The 20,464-nt window shown below is 39.7% G+C and overlaps 2 protein-coding genes across 3 annotated transcripts in view; both read right to left on the bottom strand.

The window, feature by feature from the left end:
* BBS7 (Bardet-Biedl syndrome 7) overlaps nt 1-16,522 on the bottom strand; it is a 51,231-nt gene extending 34,709 nt beyond the window's left edge. For both annotated transcript variants that reach the window (XM_055144267.1, XM_004606221.2), the window contains exons 1-7: nt 16,387-16,522; nt 14,927-14,992; nt 10,317-10,379; nt 9,347-9,522; nt 6,756-6,942; nt 3,628-3,700; nt 1,109-1,225 (exon numbers count right to left, since the gene is read on the bottom strand). In XM_055144267.1, coding sequence (XP_055000242.1) covers nt 1,109-1,225; nt 3,628-3,700; nt 6,756-6,942; nt 9,347-9,522; nt 10,317-10,379; nt 14,927-14,992; nt 16,387-16,422 — 718 coding nt within the window. In that variant the 5' untranslated portion in view covers nt 16,423-16,522. The remainder of the gene's footprint in view (nt 1-1,108; nt 1,226-3,627; nt 3,701-6,755; nt 6,943-9,346; nt 9,523-10,316; nt 10,380-14,926; nt 14,993-16,386) is intronic.
* The window catches only part of TRPC3 (transient receptor potential cation channel subfamily C member 3), a 72,732-nt gene continuing 61,747 nt past the window's right edge, over nt 9,480-20,464 (bottom strand). The window contains exons 13-14 of the mRNA XM_055144266.1: nt 10,317-10,379; nt 9,480-9,522 (exon numbers count right to left, since the gene is read on the bottom strand). Coding sequence (XP_055000241.1) covers nt 10,360-10,379 — 20 coding nt within the window. The 3' untranslated portion in view covers nt 9,480-9,522; nt 10,317-10,359. The remainder of the gene's footprint in view (nt 9,523-10,316; nt 10,380-20,464) is intronic.

Genomic DNA, 20,464 nt, shown 5'->3' with positions numbered 1-20,464 from the left:
TTTGAACATATCAGCTATCATCTTTTATCATCCATATTCTTTTCCAAGTCTCACTATCATATTTCTATTTCTGAACTCTCCCAGAGCCCCTAACTCTCATGTCCAGGTCTCTTAGCAATGTCTCTTAAGAACTTAACTGCATCTGGGTTGGGATGATAACACAGCTAGTAAGAAGGACACTTGCTTTGCCCACACACCAGGGTTCTATCCCCAGCATATCCTATATGGTCCCCTGAGCCCTGCCAGTGCTGAGTGTAGAGAAAGGAGTAAACCACTCCACCTGGCATGACCCAAAAACTAAAAAGAAAAAGGAAAAAGAAATTGAGCTATATCTTAGATGTTTCTATGCCCCAAATCTCTCACTCTGTCCCCCATTCATATATGTATGTATATGTGTGTGTGTATACACATATATACATACACACACATATATAGTTTTATTTTGTTTTGGGGCCCCACCTGGCAGTTCTATAGCTTATTTCCACTCTGTGCTCGAGGACCACTCCTGGTGGGCTTAGGGGACCACATGGTATCCAGGTTAGTTGTGTGCACCTTACCCACTCTACTACTGCTCTGCCCTTCACTTTCCATTTATTTCAAAAGAAGAATATTACCTTACCAGCTACAATTCTTACTTACCTCATATCTAGAACCCAGATCCCAGTTCATTCTCCACACCAAACAATTAAAAGGATTTTAGCATAAAATGAAACTATACAAAGGCATTAGCCTATTACAAATTAATATCATTTTTACCTTAGAAACTAGGTCAAAAGTATTACAGACCAGCTAAATAAATCTGAGGTATCTTTATCAACTACTACATAAAATAAAATGAACTATATAAGGTATTTTATCTATTTGTGTTGTTTTTTCTGGTTTTTCTTTGGGGGGAACGCATACCTGGTGATGCTAAGGGGTTACTCTAGGCTCTGTGTTCAGGGATCACTCCTAAGGGCTGAGGGGACCATATCAGGTGCCAGTGATTGAACCCAGATGGGTTGCCAGGTATCGAACCCAGGTGGGTTGCGTGCAAGGGAAATGCCCTACCCACCGGCCCCAAGATAACCACAGAAATTTTAAAAGATAAAGTACATGAACAACATACCTCCCCTCTTTTTCTCATTTTGAATTTCCCACTTGTGTACTGGTTTGGATGTAGTAATCTGAATTAGTCCAAGTTTCCCATCTGATGTTCCAAACAAAAGGTCTTCTCCAGAGTCACCTAGTTATAGTTAAAATCAACAATCATTCCACAACTCATACTTTCCACATATATGTTCTACATGCAAAAACCTCACTTAACAGGGCTGGAGCGATAGCACAGCGGGTAGGGCGTTTGCCTTGCACGCGGCCAACCCGGGTTCGATCCCCAGCATCCCATATGGTCCCTTGAGCACCACCAGGAGTAACTCCTGAGTGCAAAGCCAGGAGTAACCCCTGTGCATTGCCGGGTGAGACCCAAAAAGCAAAAAAAAAAAAAAAAAAAACCCTCACTTAACAATAAAATAGTGGACTAGAGAGACGGTGTAGTGGTAGGGTGTTTTGCCTATTTTATAAGCTCAACCCCCAGTATTGCACCTGGTCCCTGAGCCCTGCCAGGAGTGACTCCTGAGTGCAGAGCCAGGAGTCAGCTCTGAGAATAGCCAGGTATGGCCACAAAACAAACCAAACAGGTACTGGAGAGATAGTACCGCGGGTAGGGTGCTTGCCTTACACATGGATGACCCGGGTTTGATCCCTGGCATCCCATATGATCCTCTGAGTACTATCAGGAGTGATTCTGAGCACAGAGCCAGGAGTAACCCCTGAGTATCACCAGGTGTAGCCCCCAAACCAAACGAAACCAACAAAAACAAAAAAATAGAAAAGAAATGGTATAAGAATGTGGCTGAAGATGTGGAGCACCTGCCTTTGTATGTAAGGCCCTGGGATCAATCACTGGCACTGTGGGGACCCCAAGTACTGTAGCAGCAACAACAAAAACATGCTTAAATGTAGGATAACATGGGGTTTGTCCTTTTAGCCTTGTCACAGGAAACTTTACCTTAAAACAATGTCCTTTCTGTATGGACACAGGAAGACAGTGTTAATATTAATATTATGTTAATATTATTATTATGCTTTTAATAATATTATGCTTTTAATTATGCAGTTAAATTAATATTATGCTTTGTAACTTGGGAGTTGATTGACTCCAATAATATTTACTCCCGGGCATCTGCTTTCTCAACTCAGTTGTCCTTAGTTCCCAAAAGCAGGGTCCCAACGAGGGACAAAATGGACCCAGGACAAGCTGTGAGCTACCCTGGCATCGAAATGGGCCAGGCCAAAGCACCACAATACTCAACTATAAGTTGAGAACATGGTCATAGACAAATGCTGTCATGATCCAAAAGTAACAACAAGACTAGGACCCTGATGGGGTTAGGAAGACTAACCTGGCCTGAGGACTGTGGTCTGGAATGAATAGTGAATGTCCTCAGGAAGAACCAAACTTTAAGTCTGATATATCTCTTACTGTACTCATACAGAATGACATTGCTAGAAACATTAGAAGTAAATTTACTATAACTATTTAAGTGGATTACTAGCTGAGGAAGGAAGAAAGCGACATACCCTTGTTTGGATCCCACCCTTGAGCAGATCTCCTAGTAATCTGGAGTAATCTCCTTAGATGAGATTTTGTTACTCTCTGGAGAAATGGTCTTACCTTTCTTTGTTGATTTGTTAATGTTCAACCTACCTTTGTGTTACTGCCCTATGTGATTGCTATATAAACTAAGACTGTAACAGAAAGAGGGGAGAAGACACAGAAGAGCAGAGGCAAGACAGAAGGGGCAGAGGCAAGACAGAAGGGCAGAGGTAAGACAGAAGCAAGGAGAAGAGACAGAAGCGGAAAGTAGAAACAAAGGCAAGACAGAAGACACAGGAGAAGACACAGAAGCAGAGACAGAGAGAGGTCGGAAGAGACCAGAGGAGAGACTACAGAGACAGAGACAGAGATAGAGAGACAGACAGAAGAGAGCACAGCAGCACACACAGAAGCAGAGCACAAGGAGGAGCCATCCTGATCCGGTCCATACACAACGGCTTGAGAGCACTGAACGTGAGGGGAGGGAGGGTGGAAGGGAGGGAGGAGGAAGGGAGAGAGAGAGAGAAAGAGAAAGAGAGAGAGAGAGAGAGAGAGAGAGAGAGAGAGAGAGAGAGAGAGAGAGAGAGAGAGAGCTGCCCCGAAAGCCCAAGAACAACACAACAGAACACAACATACACATCATCAGCCCCTCCCGCACACGTGTCTTTGTAATTTTTTACGCTTAAAGACAGAAAACAACCAGGGAGGAGTGTGGTATAGTCACAAAATTTTACAACCATAAGAAATAAGAGCCTTTCCCATCAATTAGTATTAAGATGAGGAAAATGAAAATTGCAGTTCAAGAGCTCAATACCACTTACTGCCAAGTTATCAGAAGCCAACAGTCTCAATTTTAGGTCAGATTCTTCCACAATTTCTCATTTTCACTTAATATCTTTTATCACATATAGTTAACGATTAAAAACCTGAATGCACTGGGCCTAAATAACATAATGGGTCCCTTATTTGTGAAAAATGAAATTCTGTTTTACCGCCATTCCCATTGTGTAGTGCTAAGACAGTTGGTGGACCTGGAACTTCAACTTCATATGTCACATCAGATCCCTGAAGGAGAACAAGTATTTTAAAGGCTGAACAATATAGTACTATAAGCATTCACAAATACTAATGTTCATATAAACAAATAAAAAATGAAAAAATTAGGTTAAATATTCATGAACTTGTATTAGTCATTATGTATTCAAGAACTTTAAAATGAAGAAAAACTTAAAGCATATATAAAATGTAAAAATCAAGAATAGATTTGATATATTCTCCATTTTCAATACACTTAAATTAATATATTTTGTGTGAAAATTTGATACTACTAAATTTCCTACCAAAATTTTCAAGAAGGGGCTGAGGTTGTGGGGCGAGTGATAAGAGTATGTGTGGAGCATGTGTGGGGTTCTGTGTTCATCTGAGCTAAGGTCCCAGTGTGTAGAACCAGTAGCTTCTGAGCACTGCTGAGAATGTCTCTATTAACATTTTTTTAAAATAATAAAGCTGTATTTTCTGTTCTTTCTAATTAAGGTCTTCTAGAGCACAAATGTGTTTGAACAAACCCATAATTATTTTCTAATGAAAATTTTGGCCTTGGCTTTGGATACCTCCCAAACTCCAGTGAGAGGTAGAATGATTTGTTTAGGTAAGAACAAGTAAGGTTCTTTTATTTTACTTTCTTTTTTTCAATTTTTCTGCGTGTAAAGCCTGTGATTCAGTGCACAGTTTTTGTGGAGGTGTTAAAGAGTAAGTCAGAAGTACTAAGATATAGAAAATATACAACTGTTGAAAAATCTGCAATATTGTAGTATATTATTTGTTTTAAAAGTTTACATATATCAAGTCTATATAAGGCACCATGTTTTATTTTGATTTAAAATATTAAGAACTATGTTATCTACACATACCCACAAAAACACAAGTTATAACAGGCTATCACTGAAAGAAATTATTGTCTATAGGGCAGCTGAGAAGTAGGGGAGAAGAGGGAGGGCAGAGGAAAGATTTTAATTTTTGACTGTCCATAAATCCTCAGTGATTCTTTTTTCTTTTTGCAATAAGCATGTGGATGTCTTATTAAACTACAAAGCATCTTAGCATCAGTCAGACATTTCTAGTTGTATGCTAACCAGCTCCTGTTCAAAGGTTTATTCTGGGGTCAGAGAGATAGCTGAGATAGCTCAGTAGGCTGACATGCTTTGCATACAGGAGGCCCAGTTTCAATCCCCAGCACCACACCGTTTCCCTCCATATCCTGTATAATCTCCAGAAGTGACCCTTGAGCACTGATCTGGGAGTACCATGAACACTGTCATGTGTGGTCTCAAAACTAAAAAACAAGTTAAAAAAAAGTCCTATTCAAAAAATTCATATTTGAGAGCACAGGCTAGAAATCACTTTTGCCTCTAGAATGAATCTAGATCATTCACTCCCCCAAGGGAAAGAATTTATCAGAAGCACTGAGTTTTCCCTTCTACAAAGAGGGGGTGTAATCCTTTTTAATTTATAAAATCTAATCGAAAGAGGCTGATGCCAGGAAATGACCACCGAATCCTGAAATTCCAAAGAGTAAGATACCATGTGGGGGTTATGAGTGAACTTCTCGTTCCACAGCACTCCTATCAGCCAGAGCTTCTAATCGAGTGAATTCAACTAACACATGTTTATATTTAAGCCTATTTTATGGGTGTAGGACTGTAGCACTGTCATCCCGTTGTTCATCTATTTGCTGGAGTGGGCACCAGTAACGTCTTCATTGTGAGACTTGTTACTGTTTTTGGCATATCAAATATGCCACAGGTAGCTTGCCAGGCTTTGCCTTGTGGGCGGGATACTCTCAGTAGCTTGCTGGGCTCTCCGAGAGGGACGGAGGAATTGAACCCCAGTCGGCCACATGCAAGGCAAACACCCTACCCGCTGTGCTATGGCTCTAGTCCACTTTATGGGTGTAAATATACATATTTTTTGTTTGGGGGCCACACCCAGCAATGCTCAGGGCTTACAATGAGCATTGTGTATGGGACTTGGGGAACCTATATTGTGTCAGGGATCAAACCTGGGTCAACAGCGTGTAAGGTTTTACTATCTTATAAAACTTACTATCATATAAAACTATGGCATAATAGTTTTTTGTGTTCTTTTTAGTTTTGGGGCCCCTTCTGAGAGGGTTACTCCCAACTCCATATTCTGAGTTTCTCTGCTTAGGGGACCAAACCCGGGGTCCCTGCATCCAAAGCCTGTGCCCTATCCCACCCTGGCAACATCAGTTTTCTTTTCCATCAATTAAAAAAAAAATTAGCTTTTGGATGCTACCTGTGGTTCTTGGGGATTGTTCCTGGCATTACTGCTGTGGGCCATGTGGTGCTAGAGATCAAACCAGGGCCTCCTGCTTGCATCTTGAGTCATCTCCCCAGCCCTCATAGTTGGGTTTGTTGGTTTGGTTTTTTTGGGGGGGGGCGTTAAGGGGGAGGTAAAATAGTTTTATTTAGAAAAATGTAAGGAGAGTCAAGGAAAGATAGAAGGAAGAATTAAAAGAGAGAGGGTATACATTTTAGGTTGTGATGCAGGCAGAAGATAATGAGAAATATAAGATAGCAAAATTATTTTCCCCTCCATTGCTCACATAATTCACCAAATACTTTCTACATCTTTATTCTGTTACACATACTATGATAAATATGGGGAAATTAAAATGATATAACCTTTATTACAACTATTCTTGTTAAAGCCTGACTTCCTTTCCCTCTTCCCACTCCTCCTTTACTTTTATTTTATGAGAGGGATTGAGAAGGGGAGGAAAGATCTTAGAAGGGTTCTCTGTAGAAAAAGTTCTTCAACCTGATTCTGCTAGCTTAGAATGCATGGTGAGTATGGGGGGGAGGGGGGGAAAAGGGTGTGATCCTTTTTAATCTATATGCTTTTCTAAAATCCAAAATCTCAAATCAACTGTCTGAAAAAGTTATCAATAAAAATATTCTTTAAAAATTTCCAGTTTTTTTGTAAAAAAAATACTACTCTCTAAAGTAGTATTTATCACTAAAGCAATTTATCTCAACTATACATTGTTCACTGATATTTATTTAATTTAAAAATAGTACAAAAACACAAATAACATCACCTGTAAAACTCTGAGCACTCTATCCTGGCAAGCCAGCACTGGTGTAATACGAAGTAATCTTTCCACTGGAAGGCAGATGACATCATTGATTTTGTCCCCAGAAAGATAATAATGCTGGTCTTTGCAGTCACAATAATGGTTATAGATGTAACTTGCACTGAGAAAGAGATCTGAGCCACATATGTGCCTGAGAACATCAAAATAATAATTTAAAATATCCATATCTTAAAAAAAATAGGAAATGAGTTTTTTTTGCAGAAATGAAGATGGTTTCTTTATAAAGTTACTGTCATTTTATCAGACATACACAGGGTTTGCTAGATTAGTCTATCTTTAAAAATTATTTTCTAGGGGCTGGAGAGATAGCACAGCAGGTAGGGCGTTTGCCTTGCACGCGGCCAACCCGGGTTCGATTCCCAGCATCCCATATGGTCCCTCGAGCACCGCCAGGAGTAATTCCTGAGTGCATGAGCCAGGAATAACCCCTGTGCATCGCTGGGTGTGACCCAAAAAGCAAAAAAAAAAAAAATTTCTAAAGAGCATCATTTAATATCCTGATTTTCTCTTTTAAAAGGTCTGCCTTGCTTTGTCAAGGCTCTAGGTATGATTTCAGCAGTCTTCTTAGTATCGTTGTACTTAACCTCATGAAATTCCTTTTGAAGCCTATTTGCATTTTATTTTCCTAAGTGCTACCTGAAAACCACTACTACTGTTAAGAATGGAGATAAACAAAAACATAAATAGGAATAGAAAGTTAGTAGTAACCAACCTCTAAGTTACAGTTCCCTTAAGCAATGTTTTCAAGTTATATACTGTTTTCCTATGCACACTTACTAATGTGGAGACTCAGAAAACATATACTAAAAACTGATTAAAATAGCTGGAGACCTGACTCAGTGGTAGAGTTGCTGTCCAATTTGAGGTTCTGGTTTCAATCCCCAAAATCACACACATACACACATTCAAGATTGGTTAAAGACCTTTTCCATAACACTTGCTATTTCAATAAAAATATTTTAGAAACTGGCCAAAGGCACTATTGCCTCAGGGCTGGGAGGTGGCTTAAAGGACTGAAGCAACTGGACTGCATGCAGTTTCCGTTGCTATACTGCCTGGTCTTCCAGCACTATTGGGTGAGCTGACCGATAAAAGAGACTATTGGCTGGAAAACTCTTCTTCACACTCCTGTCGATAAACCTTTCAGAAAGTGAAATTGATTACTTTTATTTTAAAAAATTCTTTAAGATAATTTACAATTATCAATGACCAAGTCTACCTACAAAAGCATTTCAAGGGGCTGGAACGACAGCTCAGCGGGTAGGGCATTTGCCTTGCACACGACCTATCCGAGTTCTATTCCCAGCATCCCATATTGTTCCCTGAGCACCGCCAGGAGTAATTCCTGAGTGATGAGCCAGGAGTAACCCCTGTGCATCGCCGGGTGTGACCCAAGAAGAAAACAAAAAGCTTTTCAAATTTTTATTATTATTATTATTGTTACTATAGTTTGGGGGCAACACTGAGTGGTGCTCAGGAGCTACTCCCAGTTCAGTATTTGGGATCATGCAATGCTGGGATAGAAATCAGGGTCTCACACATGCAAGGTACGTGTTCTACCACTGAGCTAATTCCTGGCTTCCAAAAGATCATACTCTGGTCACGTCACTTAAATGACTTCTACCTGCTCCAGTTTACTTCATACATAATCTCATCAGCCAAAATCTCCACCAGACATCAACTATATTACGCATTAGAGAGAATTATATAGGACTCTTGTACATGCCACAAAATTCTGGAATGATTAGTTCACATTAAAATCTATTTATTTGTAAAACTTAGCTACATGAAGTTCAAATGAGTACGTTTTTCTTTTAACTCACTTCTATTCTGATTCTGCAAATCTAAAATAGGACAAGGAATTTACTGTTCTATTGAGTTAAAGTTTACAACGGACTCACTCAGAGGTCTTAGAAACAATTATGGAATGGGAGGATGAGAAGAACTTTAAAGCCCTTCCCAACCTTTCAAATTCAAAACCTTAAAGTTTAATTACAAAATATTACAGATTGGACGCTATTAAAAGGAGCTAGTTTTCAATTTCAACTAATTCACCTGATACTATGTCACCAATCTTTATAGACTTTTGACAAGATGTACTTACCTCAAAGCCAGAACTACCAGAGACTGCAAAGATACAGAAACGTACATTTTGAACTCCTCCCAACCTCACATATCCTTTTTTTTTGTTACACAGAAATCATGAATCACAACTGAACAATTAGTCCAAAAAAGTAACCATAGGACAGGGACATGGTCTGGTGCTAATGCTTATGCCTTGCATATAAAGGCCTGGGTTTCATCCCTGAACTACCAAGAAAAAAATTTCTTCACCAAAAAGATTTTAGAGCAATTTTAGGTGGTTTTATAGTTTTTCCTCAAGAAGAAAACATTTCAACTATTTTATATTGATTCCAGGTAAGATTTAATTACTAACAAATGGATTTAATTTCTCAGAAAACTTAAGATATGGTCCAACATCAGCTGAAAATATTATACATGAATATGTAAAAATAAGAGAATAATAAACATACATAGCTTTAATGCTTTCAGTGAGGTTTGTTTCAAAAGAGAGAAACTGCTTTCCTCTCTTTGTGAAGCCTCTAATCTCAGAACCTGCAGCAACAAAAATTTTCTCCTGAGGAGTATTAAGAACTCCTCCCAGTTCCAGTCTTGCTATCTTCTGCCCTGGTAAAGTCTTGAACACTGCCTGAAAAAACCATTAAGGAAAAAAAAAAAGTATATAAATTTATTATGAGCATTTTGTTTTACCATTTAAAAATACTGTGCATTTTTAGAGTTCACCTCTTAGATCCACCATTTATAGGGTGATCTGTAAATATGATATAATAACCACCTTCTTGCTTATGCTATATTAAATGGCAAAGACAATAAATGTGAAAGCACTTCCAAGTTATTGTTTATAACATATGAGAAGGCCTATTTTATAAATAGGCCTTCTAAAACTTTTTTTATTTGTAATTCCTTTTCACCTGAACAATGTAATACAGATGAGTGCTGCCAGAAAAATCTCAAATTCATTATGCAGTTGACTTTTAACTTTTGACCATTGATGTTCAGAAACCTTTTACTGCTATCAAATTTTTCATGTTTCTTACTTACAAGTTCATTTACATGATCCCATATGGGGCCATGACTCACAGTTTAAGAAACCAGGTGAGGTTCTAAGCCTGGGATCCTGAGACACATACACTGAAATAACAAATCTGTGTAGTTTTGCACTTTTAAGCTTGAGGAAAAGTATTATATTACATAGAAAGCTGGCTAATACATCACCCTAGACGTTCAAAAGTGTCTTACAACTAACAAACAACTCATGTGTTTCCCGAAATCTTATACTTCATGACTATTTCCCTCATAACCCCAACTTCACTTTGTAGTTTAAAAACATTTTAAACTGAGTATTCAGTAAGTGGTATTTTTTTCTTTCAGAAAACTCTTCCCCCCACCCTTCTTTTTTTTTAAAAAAAAAGCTATACATACTACTACTTCTCCTTTCTTCATGCCAAAGCACATAATAACTCCATCATGATCTCCAATAACCACCTGCAACAGATTGATAAGAATCTAAGATGAAGACTATGTCCTAATAATTGGATATGGGAAAAACAAGATTCTTAAAATATAAATTAGGATTTTCAAAGTAGAGATCAGAACACCTAAGATACACACGCTTAAAAAAATAATAGAAATTAATAATTAGGGGCTGGAGAGACAGTAGTGGGAAAGGTGCTTGTTTTGTATGTGGCTAATCCCAGCATTACACATGGTCCTTAGAGCACTGCCAGGAGTGATCCTTGAGCACAGAACCAAGAGTAATCCTTGAGTACAATTAGACATGGCCTAAAAGAAAAATCATACAGATAAAAAAATATTACCTCTGATCTAATATCAATGGATCATGAATTTTGGTAGTGTGTGTGTGTGTGTGTGTGTGTGTGTGTGTGTGTGTGTGTGTGTGACAGAATCTTAAATGTGCAAGGCATGGGCGCTACTACTCAGCTTCCTCTCAGGCCCTTATCTAACCCTCTGTACTCAAAACTTTTCTTGGTTAAAGCTTACAACCAACTTGAACATTCTGTCTATTTAATGCTATGCAATATATGATTTATATGAAAGTAAAAATGTAAATAAAAATGTAATTATTAAAATATTTTTATTATAATGAGCATGTTGCAAATGATCATTTAGAAATGTATATATTTATGAGGTTATAAGTTATAAACTGTAATTTTCACAAGTATGATACTTAATAAAGCAGCAAACAATAAACCCAGTTGGCAATCAATAATAAATTTCACAAAGTAAATGGTTTGTTTCTTGGTATTTTGGGTTAAACAGACAAGACAGTTCTCTTATTCTTCAGGTGATTTGGTTTATGAAATGAAACTTTCCTTCTGAATGTAATTCTTCCTAAGGTGATGGCTGACCATAGACAGTTGTGTGTCAAAATCTTCCCACTAGCTACATTACTTTTTAACAATTGTACAGTATAACATAGGTTTATTTCTCTTACATTCTGTAGTTGTAAAATACATGAATTAAGCATGCTAACTTCTAAGTGCCACTACCAAATAGTATTTTTTTTTCCGTTAAGCTGGTGGCATAATGCCACTATCATAAGAATCATAGTTTGATCCAATAAAACAATCACTTCCTAAATACTGTTTTTTTGCAATTTTATATATTTAATTTTCATGAAGTAGTTCATAATCATTTATTGCAGATAATATTCAGACACCAATCCCTCCAACAAGCACCTTCCCACCACAATAAGAGGGAAGTGTGTGAAGGTTGTTGTATTTCACTCTGGAGCCTAAATACTTTTAATATTTGTCAAAACCAAACTCATAATGAATGCTATCTTGAAACAACTCATTTTCAGTTACATCTTCTACCATGGTGAATACCATATATTTTTGTGTGTCAAAGAAACCAAATGCTGAAATTAGAAAAATTGGATGCAAGTTAAATTTAATGATAAATAATAGTACTCTGATTCCTTAGTGAAGTATGTTGTTTATCCTGAAAGGCACCCTTCAAGTACTTTAGCACAGTATGTTGTGGGTCTGAGAGGCACATTTTGAGTGTAAAGCCAAACTTTGTGAATATCATATTTACAGTGAAAAGAGCTAGTATATGTGATACATACGTGTATATATGTAGAGGTCTGTGCATATATATAAACAAACAAATGTCACTCACCCTAAGAATTAAAGTTAAAATGTTCTTTTGACACAGAAACATAAGACAATTTGTCATGTTGTTAGGACAAAAAGAAGTCTCAAATATATAAAAATTGATAACGTACAATCATATTTTAAGCCATTAATTCTTAACTATTTTTTGGGAGTAGGGGGGGTTACAAATACTCATATGAATATGATGAAAGTTGTGGAATTCTTTCCCAGAACAATGAATATTCAAAAAATTCAAAAATAATTATGCATATAGTTTCAGAAAGTTTATGCATCTTTACTAATGGCAGAGATTTCAGATAAAAAATACATGAGAAGTTGCTCATGCTTTGCAATTTTAGTCAGTATGCTAGTCAAAAAATTTGTAAAATAAAATCTATTAGGGCGTCTCAAAGTGTGGATCCAGGGTCCTATCATCAATAAGAAACACTTAAGGAATGGGACAATTCAAAATTATTTTTCCTTGGAATGCCCTGCCACAGAGGCGGGGTGGGGGGGGATGAGATTGGGGGGTGGGAGGGATACTGGGTTCACTGGTGGTGGTGAATGGACACTGATGGAGGGATGGGCTCCCGAACACTGCATGAGGGAAAAGCAAGCACAAAATGTTTGACTCTGTCACTGTGACTCACTAATTAAAAATTTTTTTTAATTTAAAAAATAAAAAAAAATTATTTTTCCTAGGGTTATCTGTAGAGTGCATACTTCACATGAGTAAGATCCTGAAGTTGGGCCCTAATGCCAAAACAAAATAATAAATATTATTTTTTAAGCAAGAATGTTCTTTTTTCACTATATTGATATTTGCAGTGATGGTGTAGACGTGATGACAGATAGAACTGCTGGTCTTTGGCAGCAGAAATCAAAATAATGCTTTATATAAATGGTCACTGCAATTGTCAACTCCATTTGAGAGTAAAGGGAGGAAAAATCTACTTGCATATAAGAATGTCATTGATGGGGGCTGGAGTGATAGCACAGCGGGTAGGGCGTTTGCCTTGCACGCGGCCAACCCGGGTTCGATTCCCAGTATCCCTTATGGTCCCCTGAGCACGGCCAGGGGTAATTCCTGAGTGCAGAGCCAGGAGTGACCCCTGAGGGCGTTGCTGGGTGTGACCCAAAAAGCAAAAAAAAAAAAAAGTCATTGATGAGGCAATAATAATTATCAAATTTTGACCCGAGTACACATGTATGATGCCATATACCTGAAACCTATATATATATATACATATATATATGTTATAAACCAATGTTAGTTCAATTAAAAAATTTTAAAAAGAAAACCCATGTCTTTTCAAGTATATATGTTGCATCAAATATCAAAAGCCATGATTGTTTAGAAAAGCTATGGAAATACCACTTCCTATGTATCTGTGAGCTGGATTTTCTCCTACTTTAATGACATATCACAACAAACTGACTGTAGAAGACAAGGGAATCCAGGTGACTTTATTAATGCCAGAATTTTGATTCTGAAAAATGCAACACAATGGCACTAATTACAATTGTCATTATTCTTTTTATGTAATGAAAATTAATTAATGGAAATTTTATTTAAAATATTAATGAAAATATTTTAAAATGTTGTTTATATAAATATGTACTGTGTTTATTCTAAAAATAAAGCATTTTTGATATTTCTCCTTTGACCTTAATGTAGTATTAATGGATATAACCTACATATATGTTCCTTGGGTTCTACCATAATTTTAGGATAAAAAGGTCCTGAGACCAAAGCTTTTGAGAAGTACTGACTGAACATGATAAATAACAACCATAAATCTGTTGCTTTATCTTATAAATCCACTATGTTTACTTTGAAATTATTAAAATATCCTACTCATCTACTAAAATATTCAATTGTATGTATAAATCGTAGGATCAGTATTTCTATAAAAGCAATCAATAGTTAAAACTTCTAACATCAAAATATAAAATATCTCTAATATTTAAAAGTTACTGGAGATATTTTAATATCAAAATATGTTCTAGCCCATACAACTTCTGATATGAAGTTGTATGGGCTAGAACAATAGTACAGTGGGTATGGCACTTTGCCTTCCATGTTGCTGACCCGGGTTGGATCCCTAGCATCCCATATGGTCCTCCAAGCACTTCTAGGAATAATTGTTGAGTCCAGATCCAGGGGTAACCCCTGAGCATTGCCAGGTGTGGCCCCAAAACAAAAAAACAAACAAAAAAGTAGTTTTTTTTTAGAAAAAGTATTTTTTTTTTTACAATATTGCCTCTCTCTCTCTTTTTTCCAAATATATAATCTGGTATACACACAGTAAATTAGCAGAAAAACCCACAAGGTATGTTTTTTAAACAAATCTGTTTTACTAATTATAAATAAGTACAGTTACATTACCAATATTTCAGTCAACACCACACCCTATATACATGGCACTAACAGGGCACACAATAAAGTTCAAGTATGGCATACAACCACTTGCACAAGTGACATCTATACACATTTCCCATCTGTATGAGAAAAAAGTTACTGCCACTAACTGGTTTTCAACTGCCAGCACAAAAAGATTGAAAACGAGCCTCTAGATCTGTTTAATTATATTCTATGATGTTGGCAGAATGATGAAATCACCGACAGGAGCATTTCTTAGCCTCTGATTACTGCAGCAAATGTCTGGAATGTATTTCCATTTTAACATTAATATGGGTGGGGAGGGTTGGGGCATACCTAGGGGAGTGCTGGGACTGACCCTATGTGATGCTGGGGATAAAACCAGGATCTATTATTTTACAACTGTCTTAACCCCTAGGGAGCTCTCTAACGCCAAATTAACATAATACAAGAACAGTTTACTAACAATGGAATATAAACCTGTCCTCTGTCCAAGGTAAGATGTGGAAAAACCAGTATCTCTAGAGTACCTTTTGCGTACCGCTATTTCTAGAAGCAGGAAGCAGCTTCATAGTCTTCGGAGATGTCACTCCCACCTGAGAAAACACACCAGCCAAAAGAAACACATAGAAGAGTTTTGCTAAGAGATGGAGCAAGAAGATAGGTTGAGGGGCTGGAGCGATAGCACAGCGGGTAGGGCGTTTGCCTTGCACGCGACCAACCCGGGTTCGATTCCCAGCATCCCATATGGTCCCCTGAGCACCGCCAAGGTTAATTCCTGAGTGCAGAGCCAGGAGTGACCTCTGTGCATCGCCAGGTGTGACCCAAAAAGAAAAAAAAAAAAGAAGAAGAAGAAGATGGGTTGATATACAACATAACTAACCCATGAGAAGAGGTAAGAGAATGAAAGTCAAAGGCTCATTCACAGGGCAGTGTCCCTAGTGATGCTGCTGGAAGAGGAAGGGGCCAACAGGAAGGTGGGAGAGAATGCCATTCTACAGTTCATCCTGTACTTCGGCACATCCACTTCTGATGTGTCTCGAGCCGTTTGTTTGAAACATCAACAGGTGGGCTCAGAAGGGAAAAGTGCTGGAAGCTGGGAGTGGGAGCTGCCAAAGTGGGTAAGAACTGAACTTAAGAGTGCAGGGCTGAAGAGGGACAGACCCCAGGCATGATGCTGGGCTGAGGGGAGACAGATTCAGGGATGGTGCTGGACTGAGGAAGGGCAGATACAGGAATGGTGCTGGACTGAGGGGGGACAGATCCAGGCACGACACCAGGCTGAGGTGGGACGGATCCAGGAATAACACCCGGCTGAGGGTGAACAGGGATGGTGTGGAGCTGAGGAAGTACCGATTCAGGGATGGTACAGGGTTGACAGGGCCAGATCCCAGCACGACACAAGGCTGCCGGGGACAGATCTCCGCATGACACTTGGCTGAGGGGGGACAGATTCTGGCATGACACAGGACTGCTGTGGGGCAGATTCGGCATGACACGCAGCTGGGGAAGCAGAGACCTCAGCATGACAAGGGGCTGAGGGAGCACGGATCCAGGAACGACACGGGGCTGAGGGGGCGCGGATCCCCGCGTGACACGGGCTGAGGGGCGCATCCAGGGCTCGGTGGAGCCGGGCTCGGCGGCGCAGGAAACCATCGGGTGCAGCGCCCGCCTGACGCCCAGGGCAGTGGCTGGGCGTCCGTTAGCGGCGTTGGAACAGCTGGGCAGCTGGGTCGGCAGACACGAGGGAGACGGGGGCAGTTGGGGGTGACGGGAGCCCTCGCCCGCCCCGAGCTCCGCCCCTCCCGGCCGGGAGACCCCGCGCACAGGTCCCGGCGGCCCGTGTCCCGCGGGCTCAGAGTCCCGGAGAGGCCCGGCGGGGTGAAGCAGCCGCCGCTCCAGTGGGCGCCGCGGGCCCGGGGGCTGTGAGAGGCGGCCGCCACCCGCCGGGGGCCTCTCCGCGTGCGCCGGGCTCGCCGGGCCGGGCTACCTGCACGTAGTCGGCTCGGCTTAGGCTCAGCTCCATGACGGCGGGCGCCGGCTAAGCCTCCGCGTCCGACAGCTCCGCGCAGCCAGCCCAGAAAGCGGGCCGTGGCGCCCGCGAGACGTCCAGGCGTTCTCGCGAGTGGACCCGCGCGACGCCCCGCCCCTTGAGAGCCCGCCCACTGGGCAACGGGCTCCAATGGGAGGCGGGCGGGAGACACGCCCATGAGGCTTCCTAGGAGACGGAGACGCGGGCCGGCCAGGGAGGTGGTGAAGTGGGGAGGAAGCTGAACTACATCTCGGTGTGGGCGTTAGCTTACAGAAGCGGGCCTCAAACTGCTGGTCTTAGGGAAAAGTGAAAAAAAAAAAAAAAAAAAAAGGCGGGGGTAGTGGGCGGCCGGAGCAATGGTACAGCAGCACTGGCACATACGGCCCCCGAAACCTGAGCGCAGAACCAGGATTAAGTCCTGGGCATGGCCCCCAAAGCAAAAACCGAAAAAAAGATTTTGCGGACCTGAGAGCGCAATGGGATGAATGCAATGTTTGGTCCCCCAAGCACGCGCCTGGAGTAGGTCGCTCCTGAGCACTGCCAGTTGTGGCCCTCAAAAGAAAAGAAAACAAAAAAATTATCCAGTACTCTAACAATCTTTTTTTTATGAGCCATAGATTAATGTTTACTAATTGATATAAAAATTTCGAATGATCTTGAAATTATAACTGGAAGTTTAAATATGTGCAAAAATAGACATCAACTATTTTCAGAAATAAAGGCAAGAAGCTCTCCTCAGCTCCCTAAACTAGTCTGAATCACAACCTTCAGGAGCAGTTCTATTTGCTTTGATGTAAGAAACCATATAAAACTGGCCATTTTGGTCTACCACTTGGTTCCTTACCTTATGTACCCCTATGCACACAAAATTAAAACATTCTTTTCTCTTGTTAATCTCTCATGTCAATTTATGGTTGGGTCAGCCAAAGAAACCAAAGAACATGAGTGCTAGATATCAGCATACTCCCTACTTTTCCTCTATAAAAAAGATACACTTCCCTACAGATGGCCTGAGAAGATTTTCCTAGGTTGCAGTATGTTCTGGATAGTTCATTTTATGTGCCTAAATGAATAAACAAAAATGTTTAAGGAGAAAATGGGGTAGTTGTATAGTAATCAGAAGGAAATACCCAACAAAACTACAGACAAATTTAAAAGTAAGCTGAAAAATAAAGTCTTACACAAAACAGGAGAAACTGAAACTATGAAGTGTGTCACAACTGACAAAGAAATCAGACTTCAGTTCTTTGTACACACTCTGTTATATGGAGTTTGCCTTCCTACTCATAAAGTTTAATTTGGTTTACACATTCAAAACAATATATTGAACATGGCAAGATGAGTTATTCTAAACTGTACTACATGTGCCTATAATGATCATTCGAGATATGTGTAATTTCTAAGGTTTTTAACTACACAGAAATAGTTCCCTATTTAAATTCAGTCTATGAACACAAGCTTCTCAACATTCTATGCATATATGGAGTCAAGGGGCTTTATTAATGTGCCACAGCAAGCATATACAGAGCGCCAAAGTTTTTAAAACTTTTTTACCCTCAGCCAGATAGTGTACAGCTGGCCTAAGATTCCAACATTGCCTCCCTTATCTAAGAAAGGGTTGGTAGAAGAAAATGGGCACTGGTGAAGGGAGCAGTGCTCAAACACTCTGAAACCAAATCATGAAAGACTTTGTAATTTTACAGGTGATGAAATAAAAACAAAATTTAAAAATTTTAAAAGTAACTGAGAAAAAATCCCTAAGAAAGATAAGATCAAAGAGTAAGAAATATCAGAGTTGGCTAACAAAGATCTTTCAGCTAGACAGCTGTTTTGGCTCTTGTCAGATGCTTCCTTCTCCAGGTGTCATGCTAAAGGAAGGTCAGAAGGAGAAAGATAAAGAAATACACGATGGCTGTCTTCACTTGCAGGCTGAGGGCTATAAAGGGCTATAAAATAGCAAAGCAAAGGAACAGACAAATCCATCCCAAAGTTAACTCTGGGTACCAACGATGCCAGGTAGAGAGGGGCACAAAGAATGGGGAGGTGTTCCAGTGGATTGCAGTGGATGGATTTCAGCACTTTGGCAGAATGGTATGACAACTTACTTTCAAAGATATGTGGGAAAGCACTGCTAAGACACTGGTCGTGGTAAATCAATGCTACTCTTAGGTTTATTTTTTTAATGCTCCCTTTTCCAAATTTCCCAGAAATCACATTGAGCTTTGTTTTAAAGTTCAGTACACCTGTTAAAACAGGGAGTGTATAGTACCTCACAGGCCTCAAATTATCATTTGTTTCAAAGAGCACTCGCTCTGCAATAATCACCTTAACTAATTCTCAGCTAGATGGTCCACAGCTGGCGCCACTAAGTAACATCTGTGACTTAGGGAGGTCCCTATACCTAAAGACAGCAAATTTGGAAGCCATTATCTTTTTTCTTCTTCTTCTTTTTCCTGAAACTCAATGTCTCACACATGCAAGGAAAGTGTTACTTCCTGAGATATTCTCTCAGGAGGAAAGGAAAGGTGGTTGATACAGATGAGATGGAAAAGAGGAAGAAGAAGCAGAACAAAGATTTCATCTCAGCTGAGTCTCAGACTTCCATGGCATAAACTACCAAAAGTTGGCCCTGAATTTAGCAAGTGACCACTCTTCTGTGTCCCCATCCCAGTTCTGAGTGTGGGCAGGGCTAAAATATGCAGGAAAAATCAGCTTCCTTTTGTTTGAGGCACTCTTAAGTCTAATAACCACAAATGAAGAAATATACCCAAAGCAAGCAGTTTTACTCAAGCATTATGAATGAAGGGATAACATCTTTTGTTGGCAACTCTACAGTTGTGCGGCTATACAGTGCAAACAAACCATCTGTCTGTGTTTCCAGGTACAAATGCCAGGAGCTCCATCTCATTCACACTTCCAGAGCTCTAGGATTAATTGGATATGTTCTTATTCAATATTTTTCCAAACCCAATATAGAATTACTATATGCTGCTCCCTAGTTATAAGCAAGAACTTCCAAGCTTGGAATTCTAGAGCATATTGTCAGACTTAAGGTATTTTCTATTACAGAAATTCATATACTTAGTTAAATACAAAGTAAAGTGACATAGAACAATAACAAATTCAGTACTTTAATCAGCTCTGAGGAATAACATAAAATTAATAAAATTTTAAAAATGTTTAAGACAAATACCATCAGCAAAGCACAAAAGTCAATAATCTACAATGGTAGTAAAAATATAGGAAGTTCTTCTCCTAACTGTTTTAACTCCTAAAGTAGAAATTAAGAAACAATCATTAGAGAGCTGTACGTGATTCCACTTAGTTTTTATTTTTGTTTCCATATCCAGAAAGCCTTCCTGTAAGATAGCACAATGATCTCAAAAGTATCATGAGCTCAGTTGGATTTTGGGAACTAGAGTGAGCACCAGGATGTTAACCAGAACTCCAAGCTGAATACAACTTGGTGTATCTGTGGCCTGGGAGAAGAGGGAACTTACAGACCTCCTATCCCCCTTCCTCTTAAAGCTTTTAGGCATTGTAGGTGTTCCTGGCATTCAGCTCAGTCATCCAACTAGTCAACAAGGGACATAAAACAATCTATCCTGGGTAGAAGAGCACTTAAAATGCTTTGTTAAGAAAAGAATGTAACCACATAAGCAGAGATGGCAAGGAACCCTCAAATGGAAATGATACATGCCTGGTGATGCTGGAACCTGCCCTTCCTTGGTACACAGGTATGCCGCATTCCCTTTCCTTTCTTGGTGGGGTTGAGAATCCGATCCAGCATCTCACAGATGAGAGACATGTGCTCTGCTACTGAGCTACATGCCCAACTCATTCTTCCCTGTCTCTTCCTGCACCATATTCTCCACATCTCAAATTGAGGCTAATGGGTAAGTAGTTGTTGGTACATTAATTAGCACTAATAAGAGGTGTCAGAGGCAGATGAAGTTGGAACAATCTCAAATAACCAAGTAAAACCCCTGCACTGCAGCACTGTCGTCCTGTTGTTCATCAATTTGCTCAAGTGGGC

Source organism: Sorex araneus, chromosome 7 (assembly GCF_027595985.1).
Source record: "Sorex araneus isolate mSorAra2 chromosome 7, mSorAra2.pri, whole genome shotgun sequence".
Taxonomy (NCBI): domain Eukaryota; kingdom Metazoa; phylum Chordata; class Mammalia; order Eulipotyphla; family Soricidae; genus Sorex; species Sorex araneus.
This window is presented reverse-complemented; position numbering and strand designations above follow the sequence as displayed.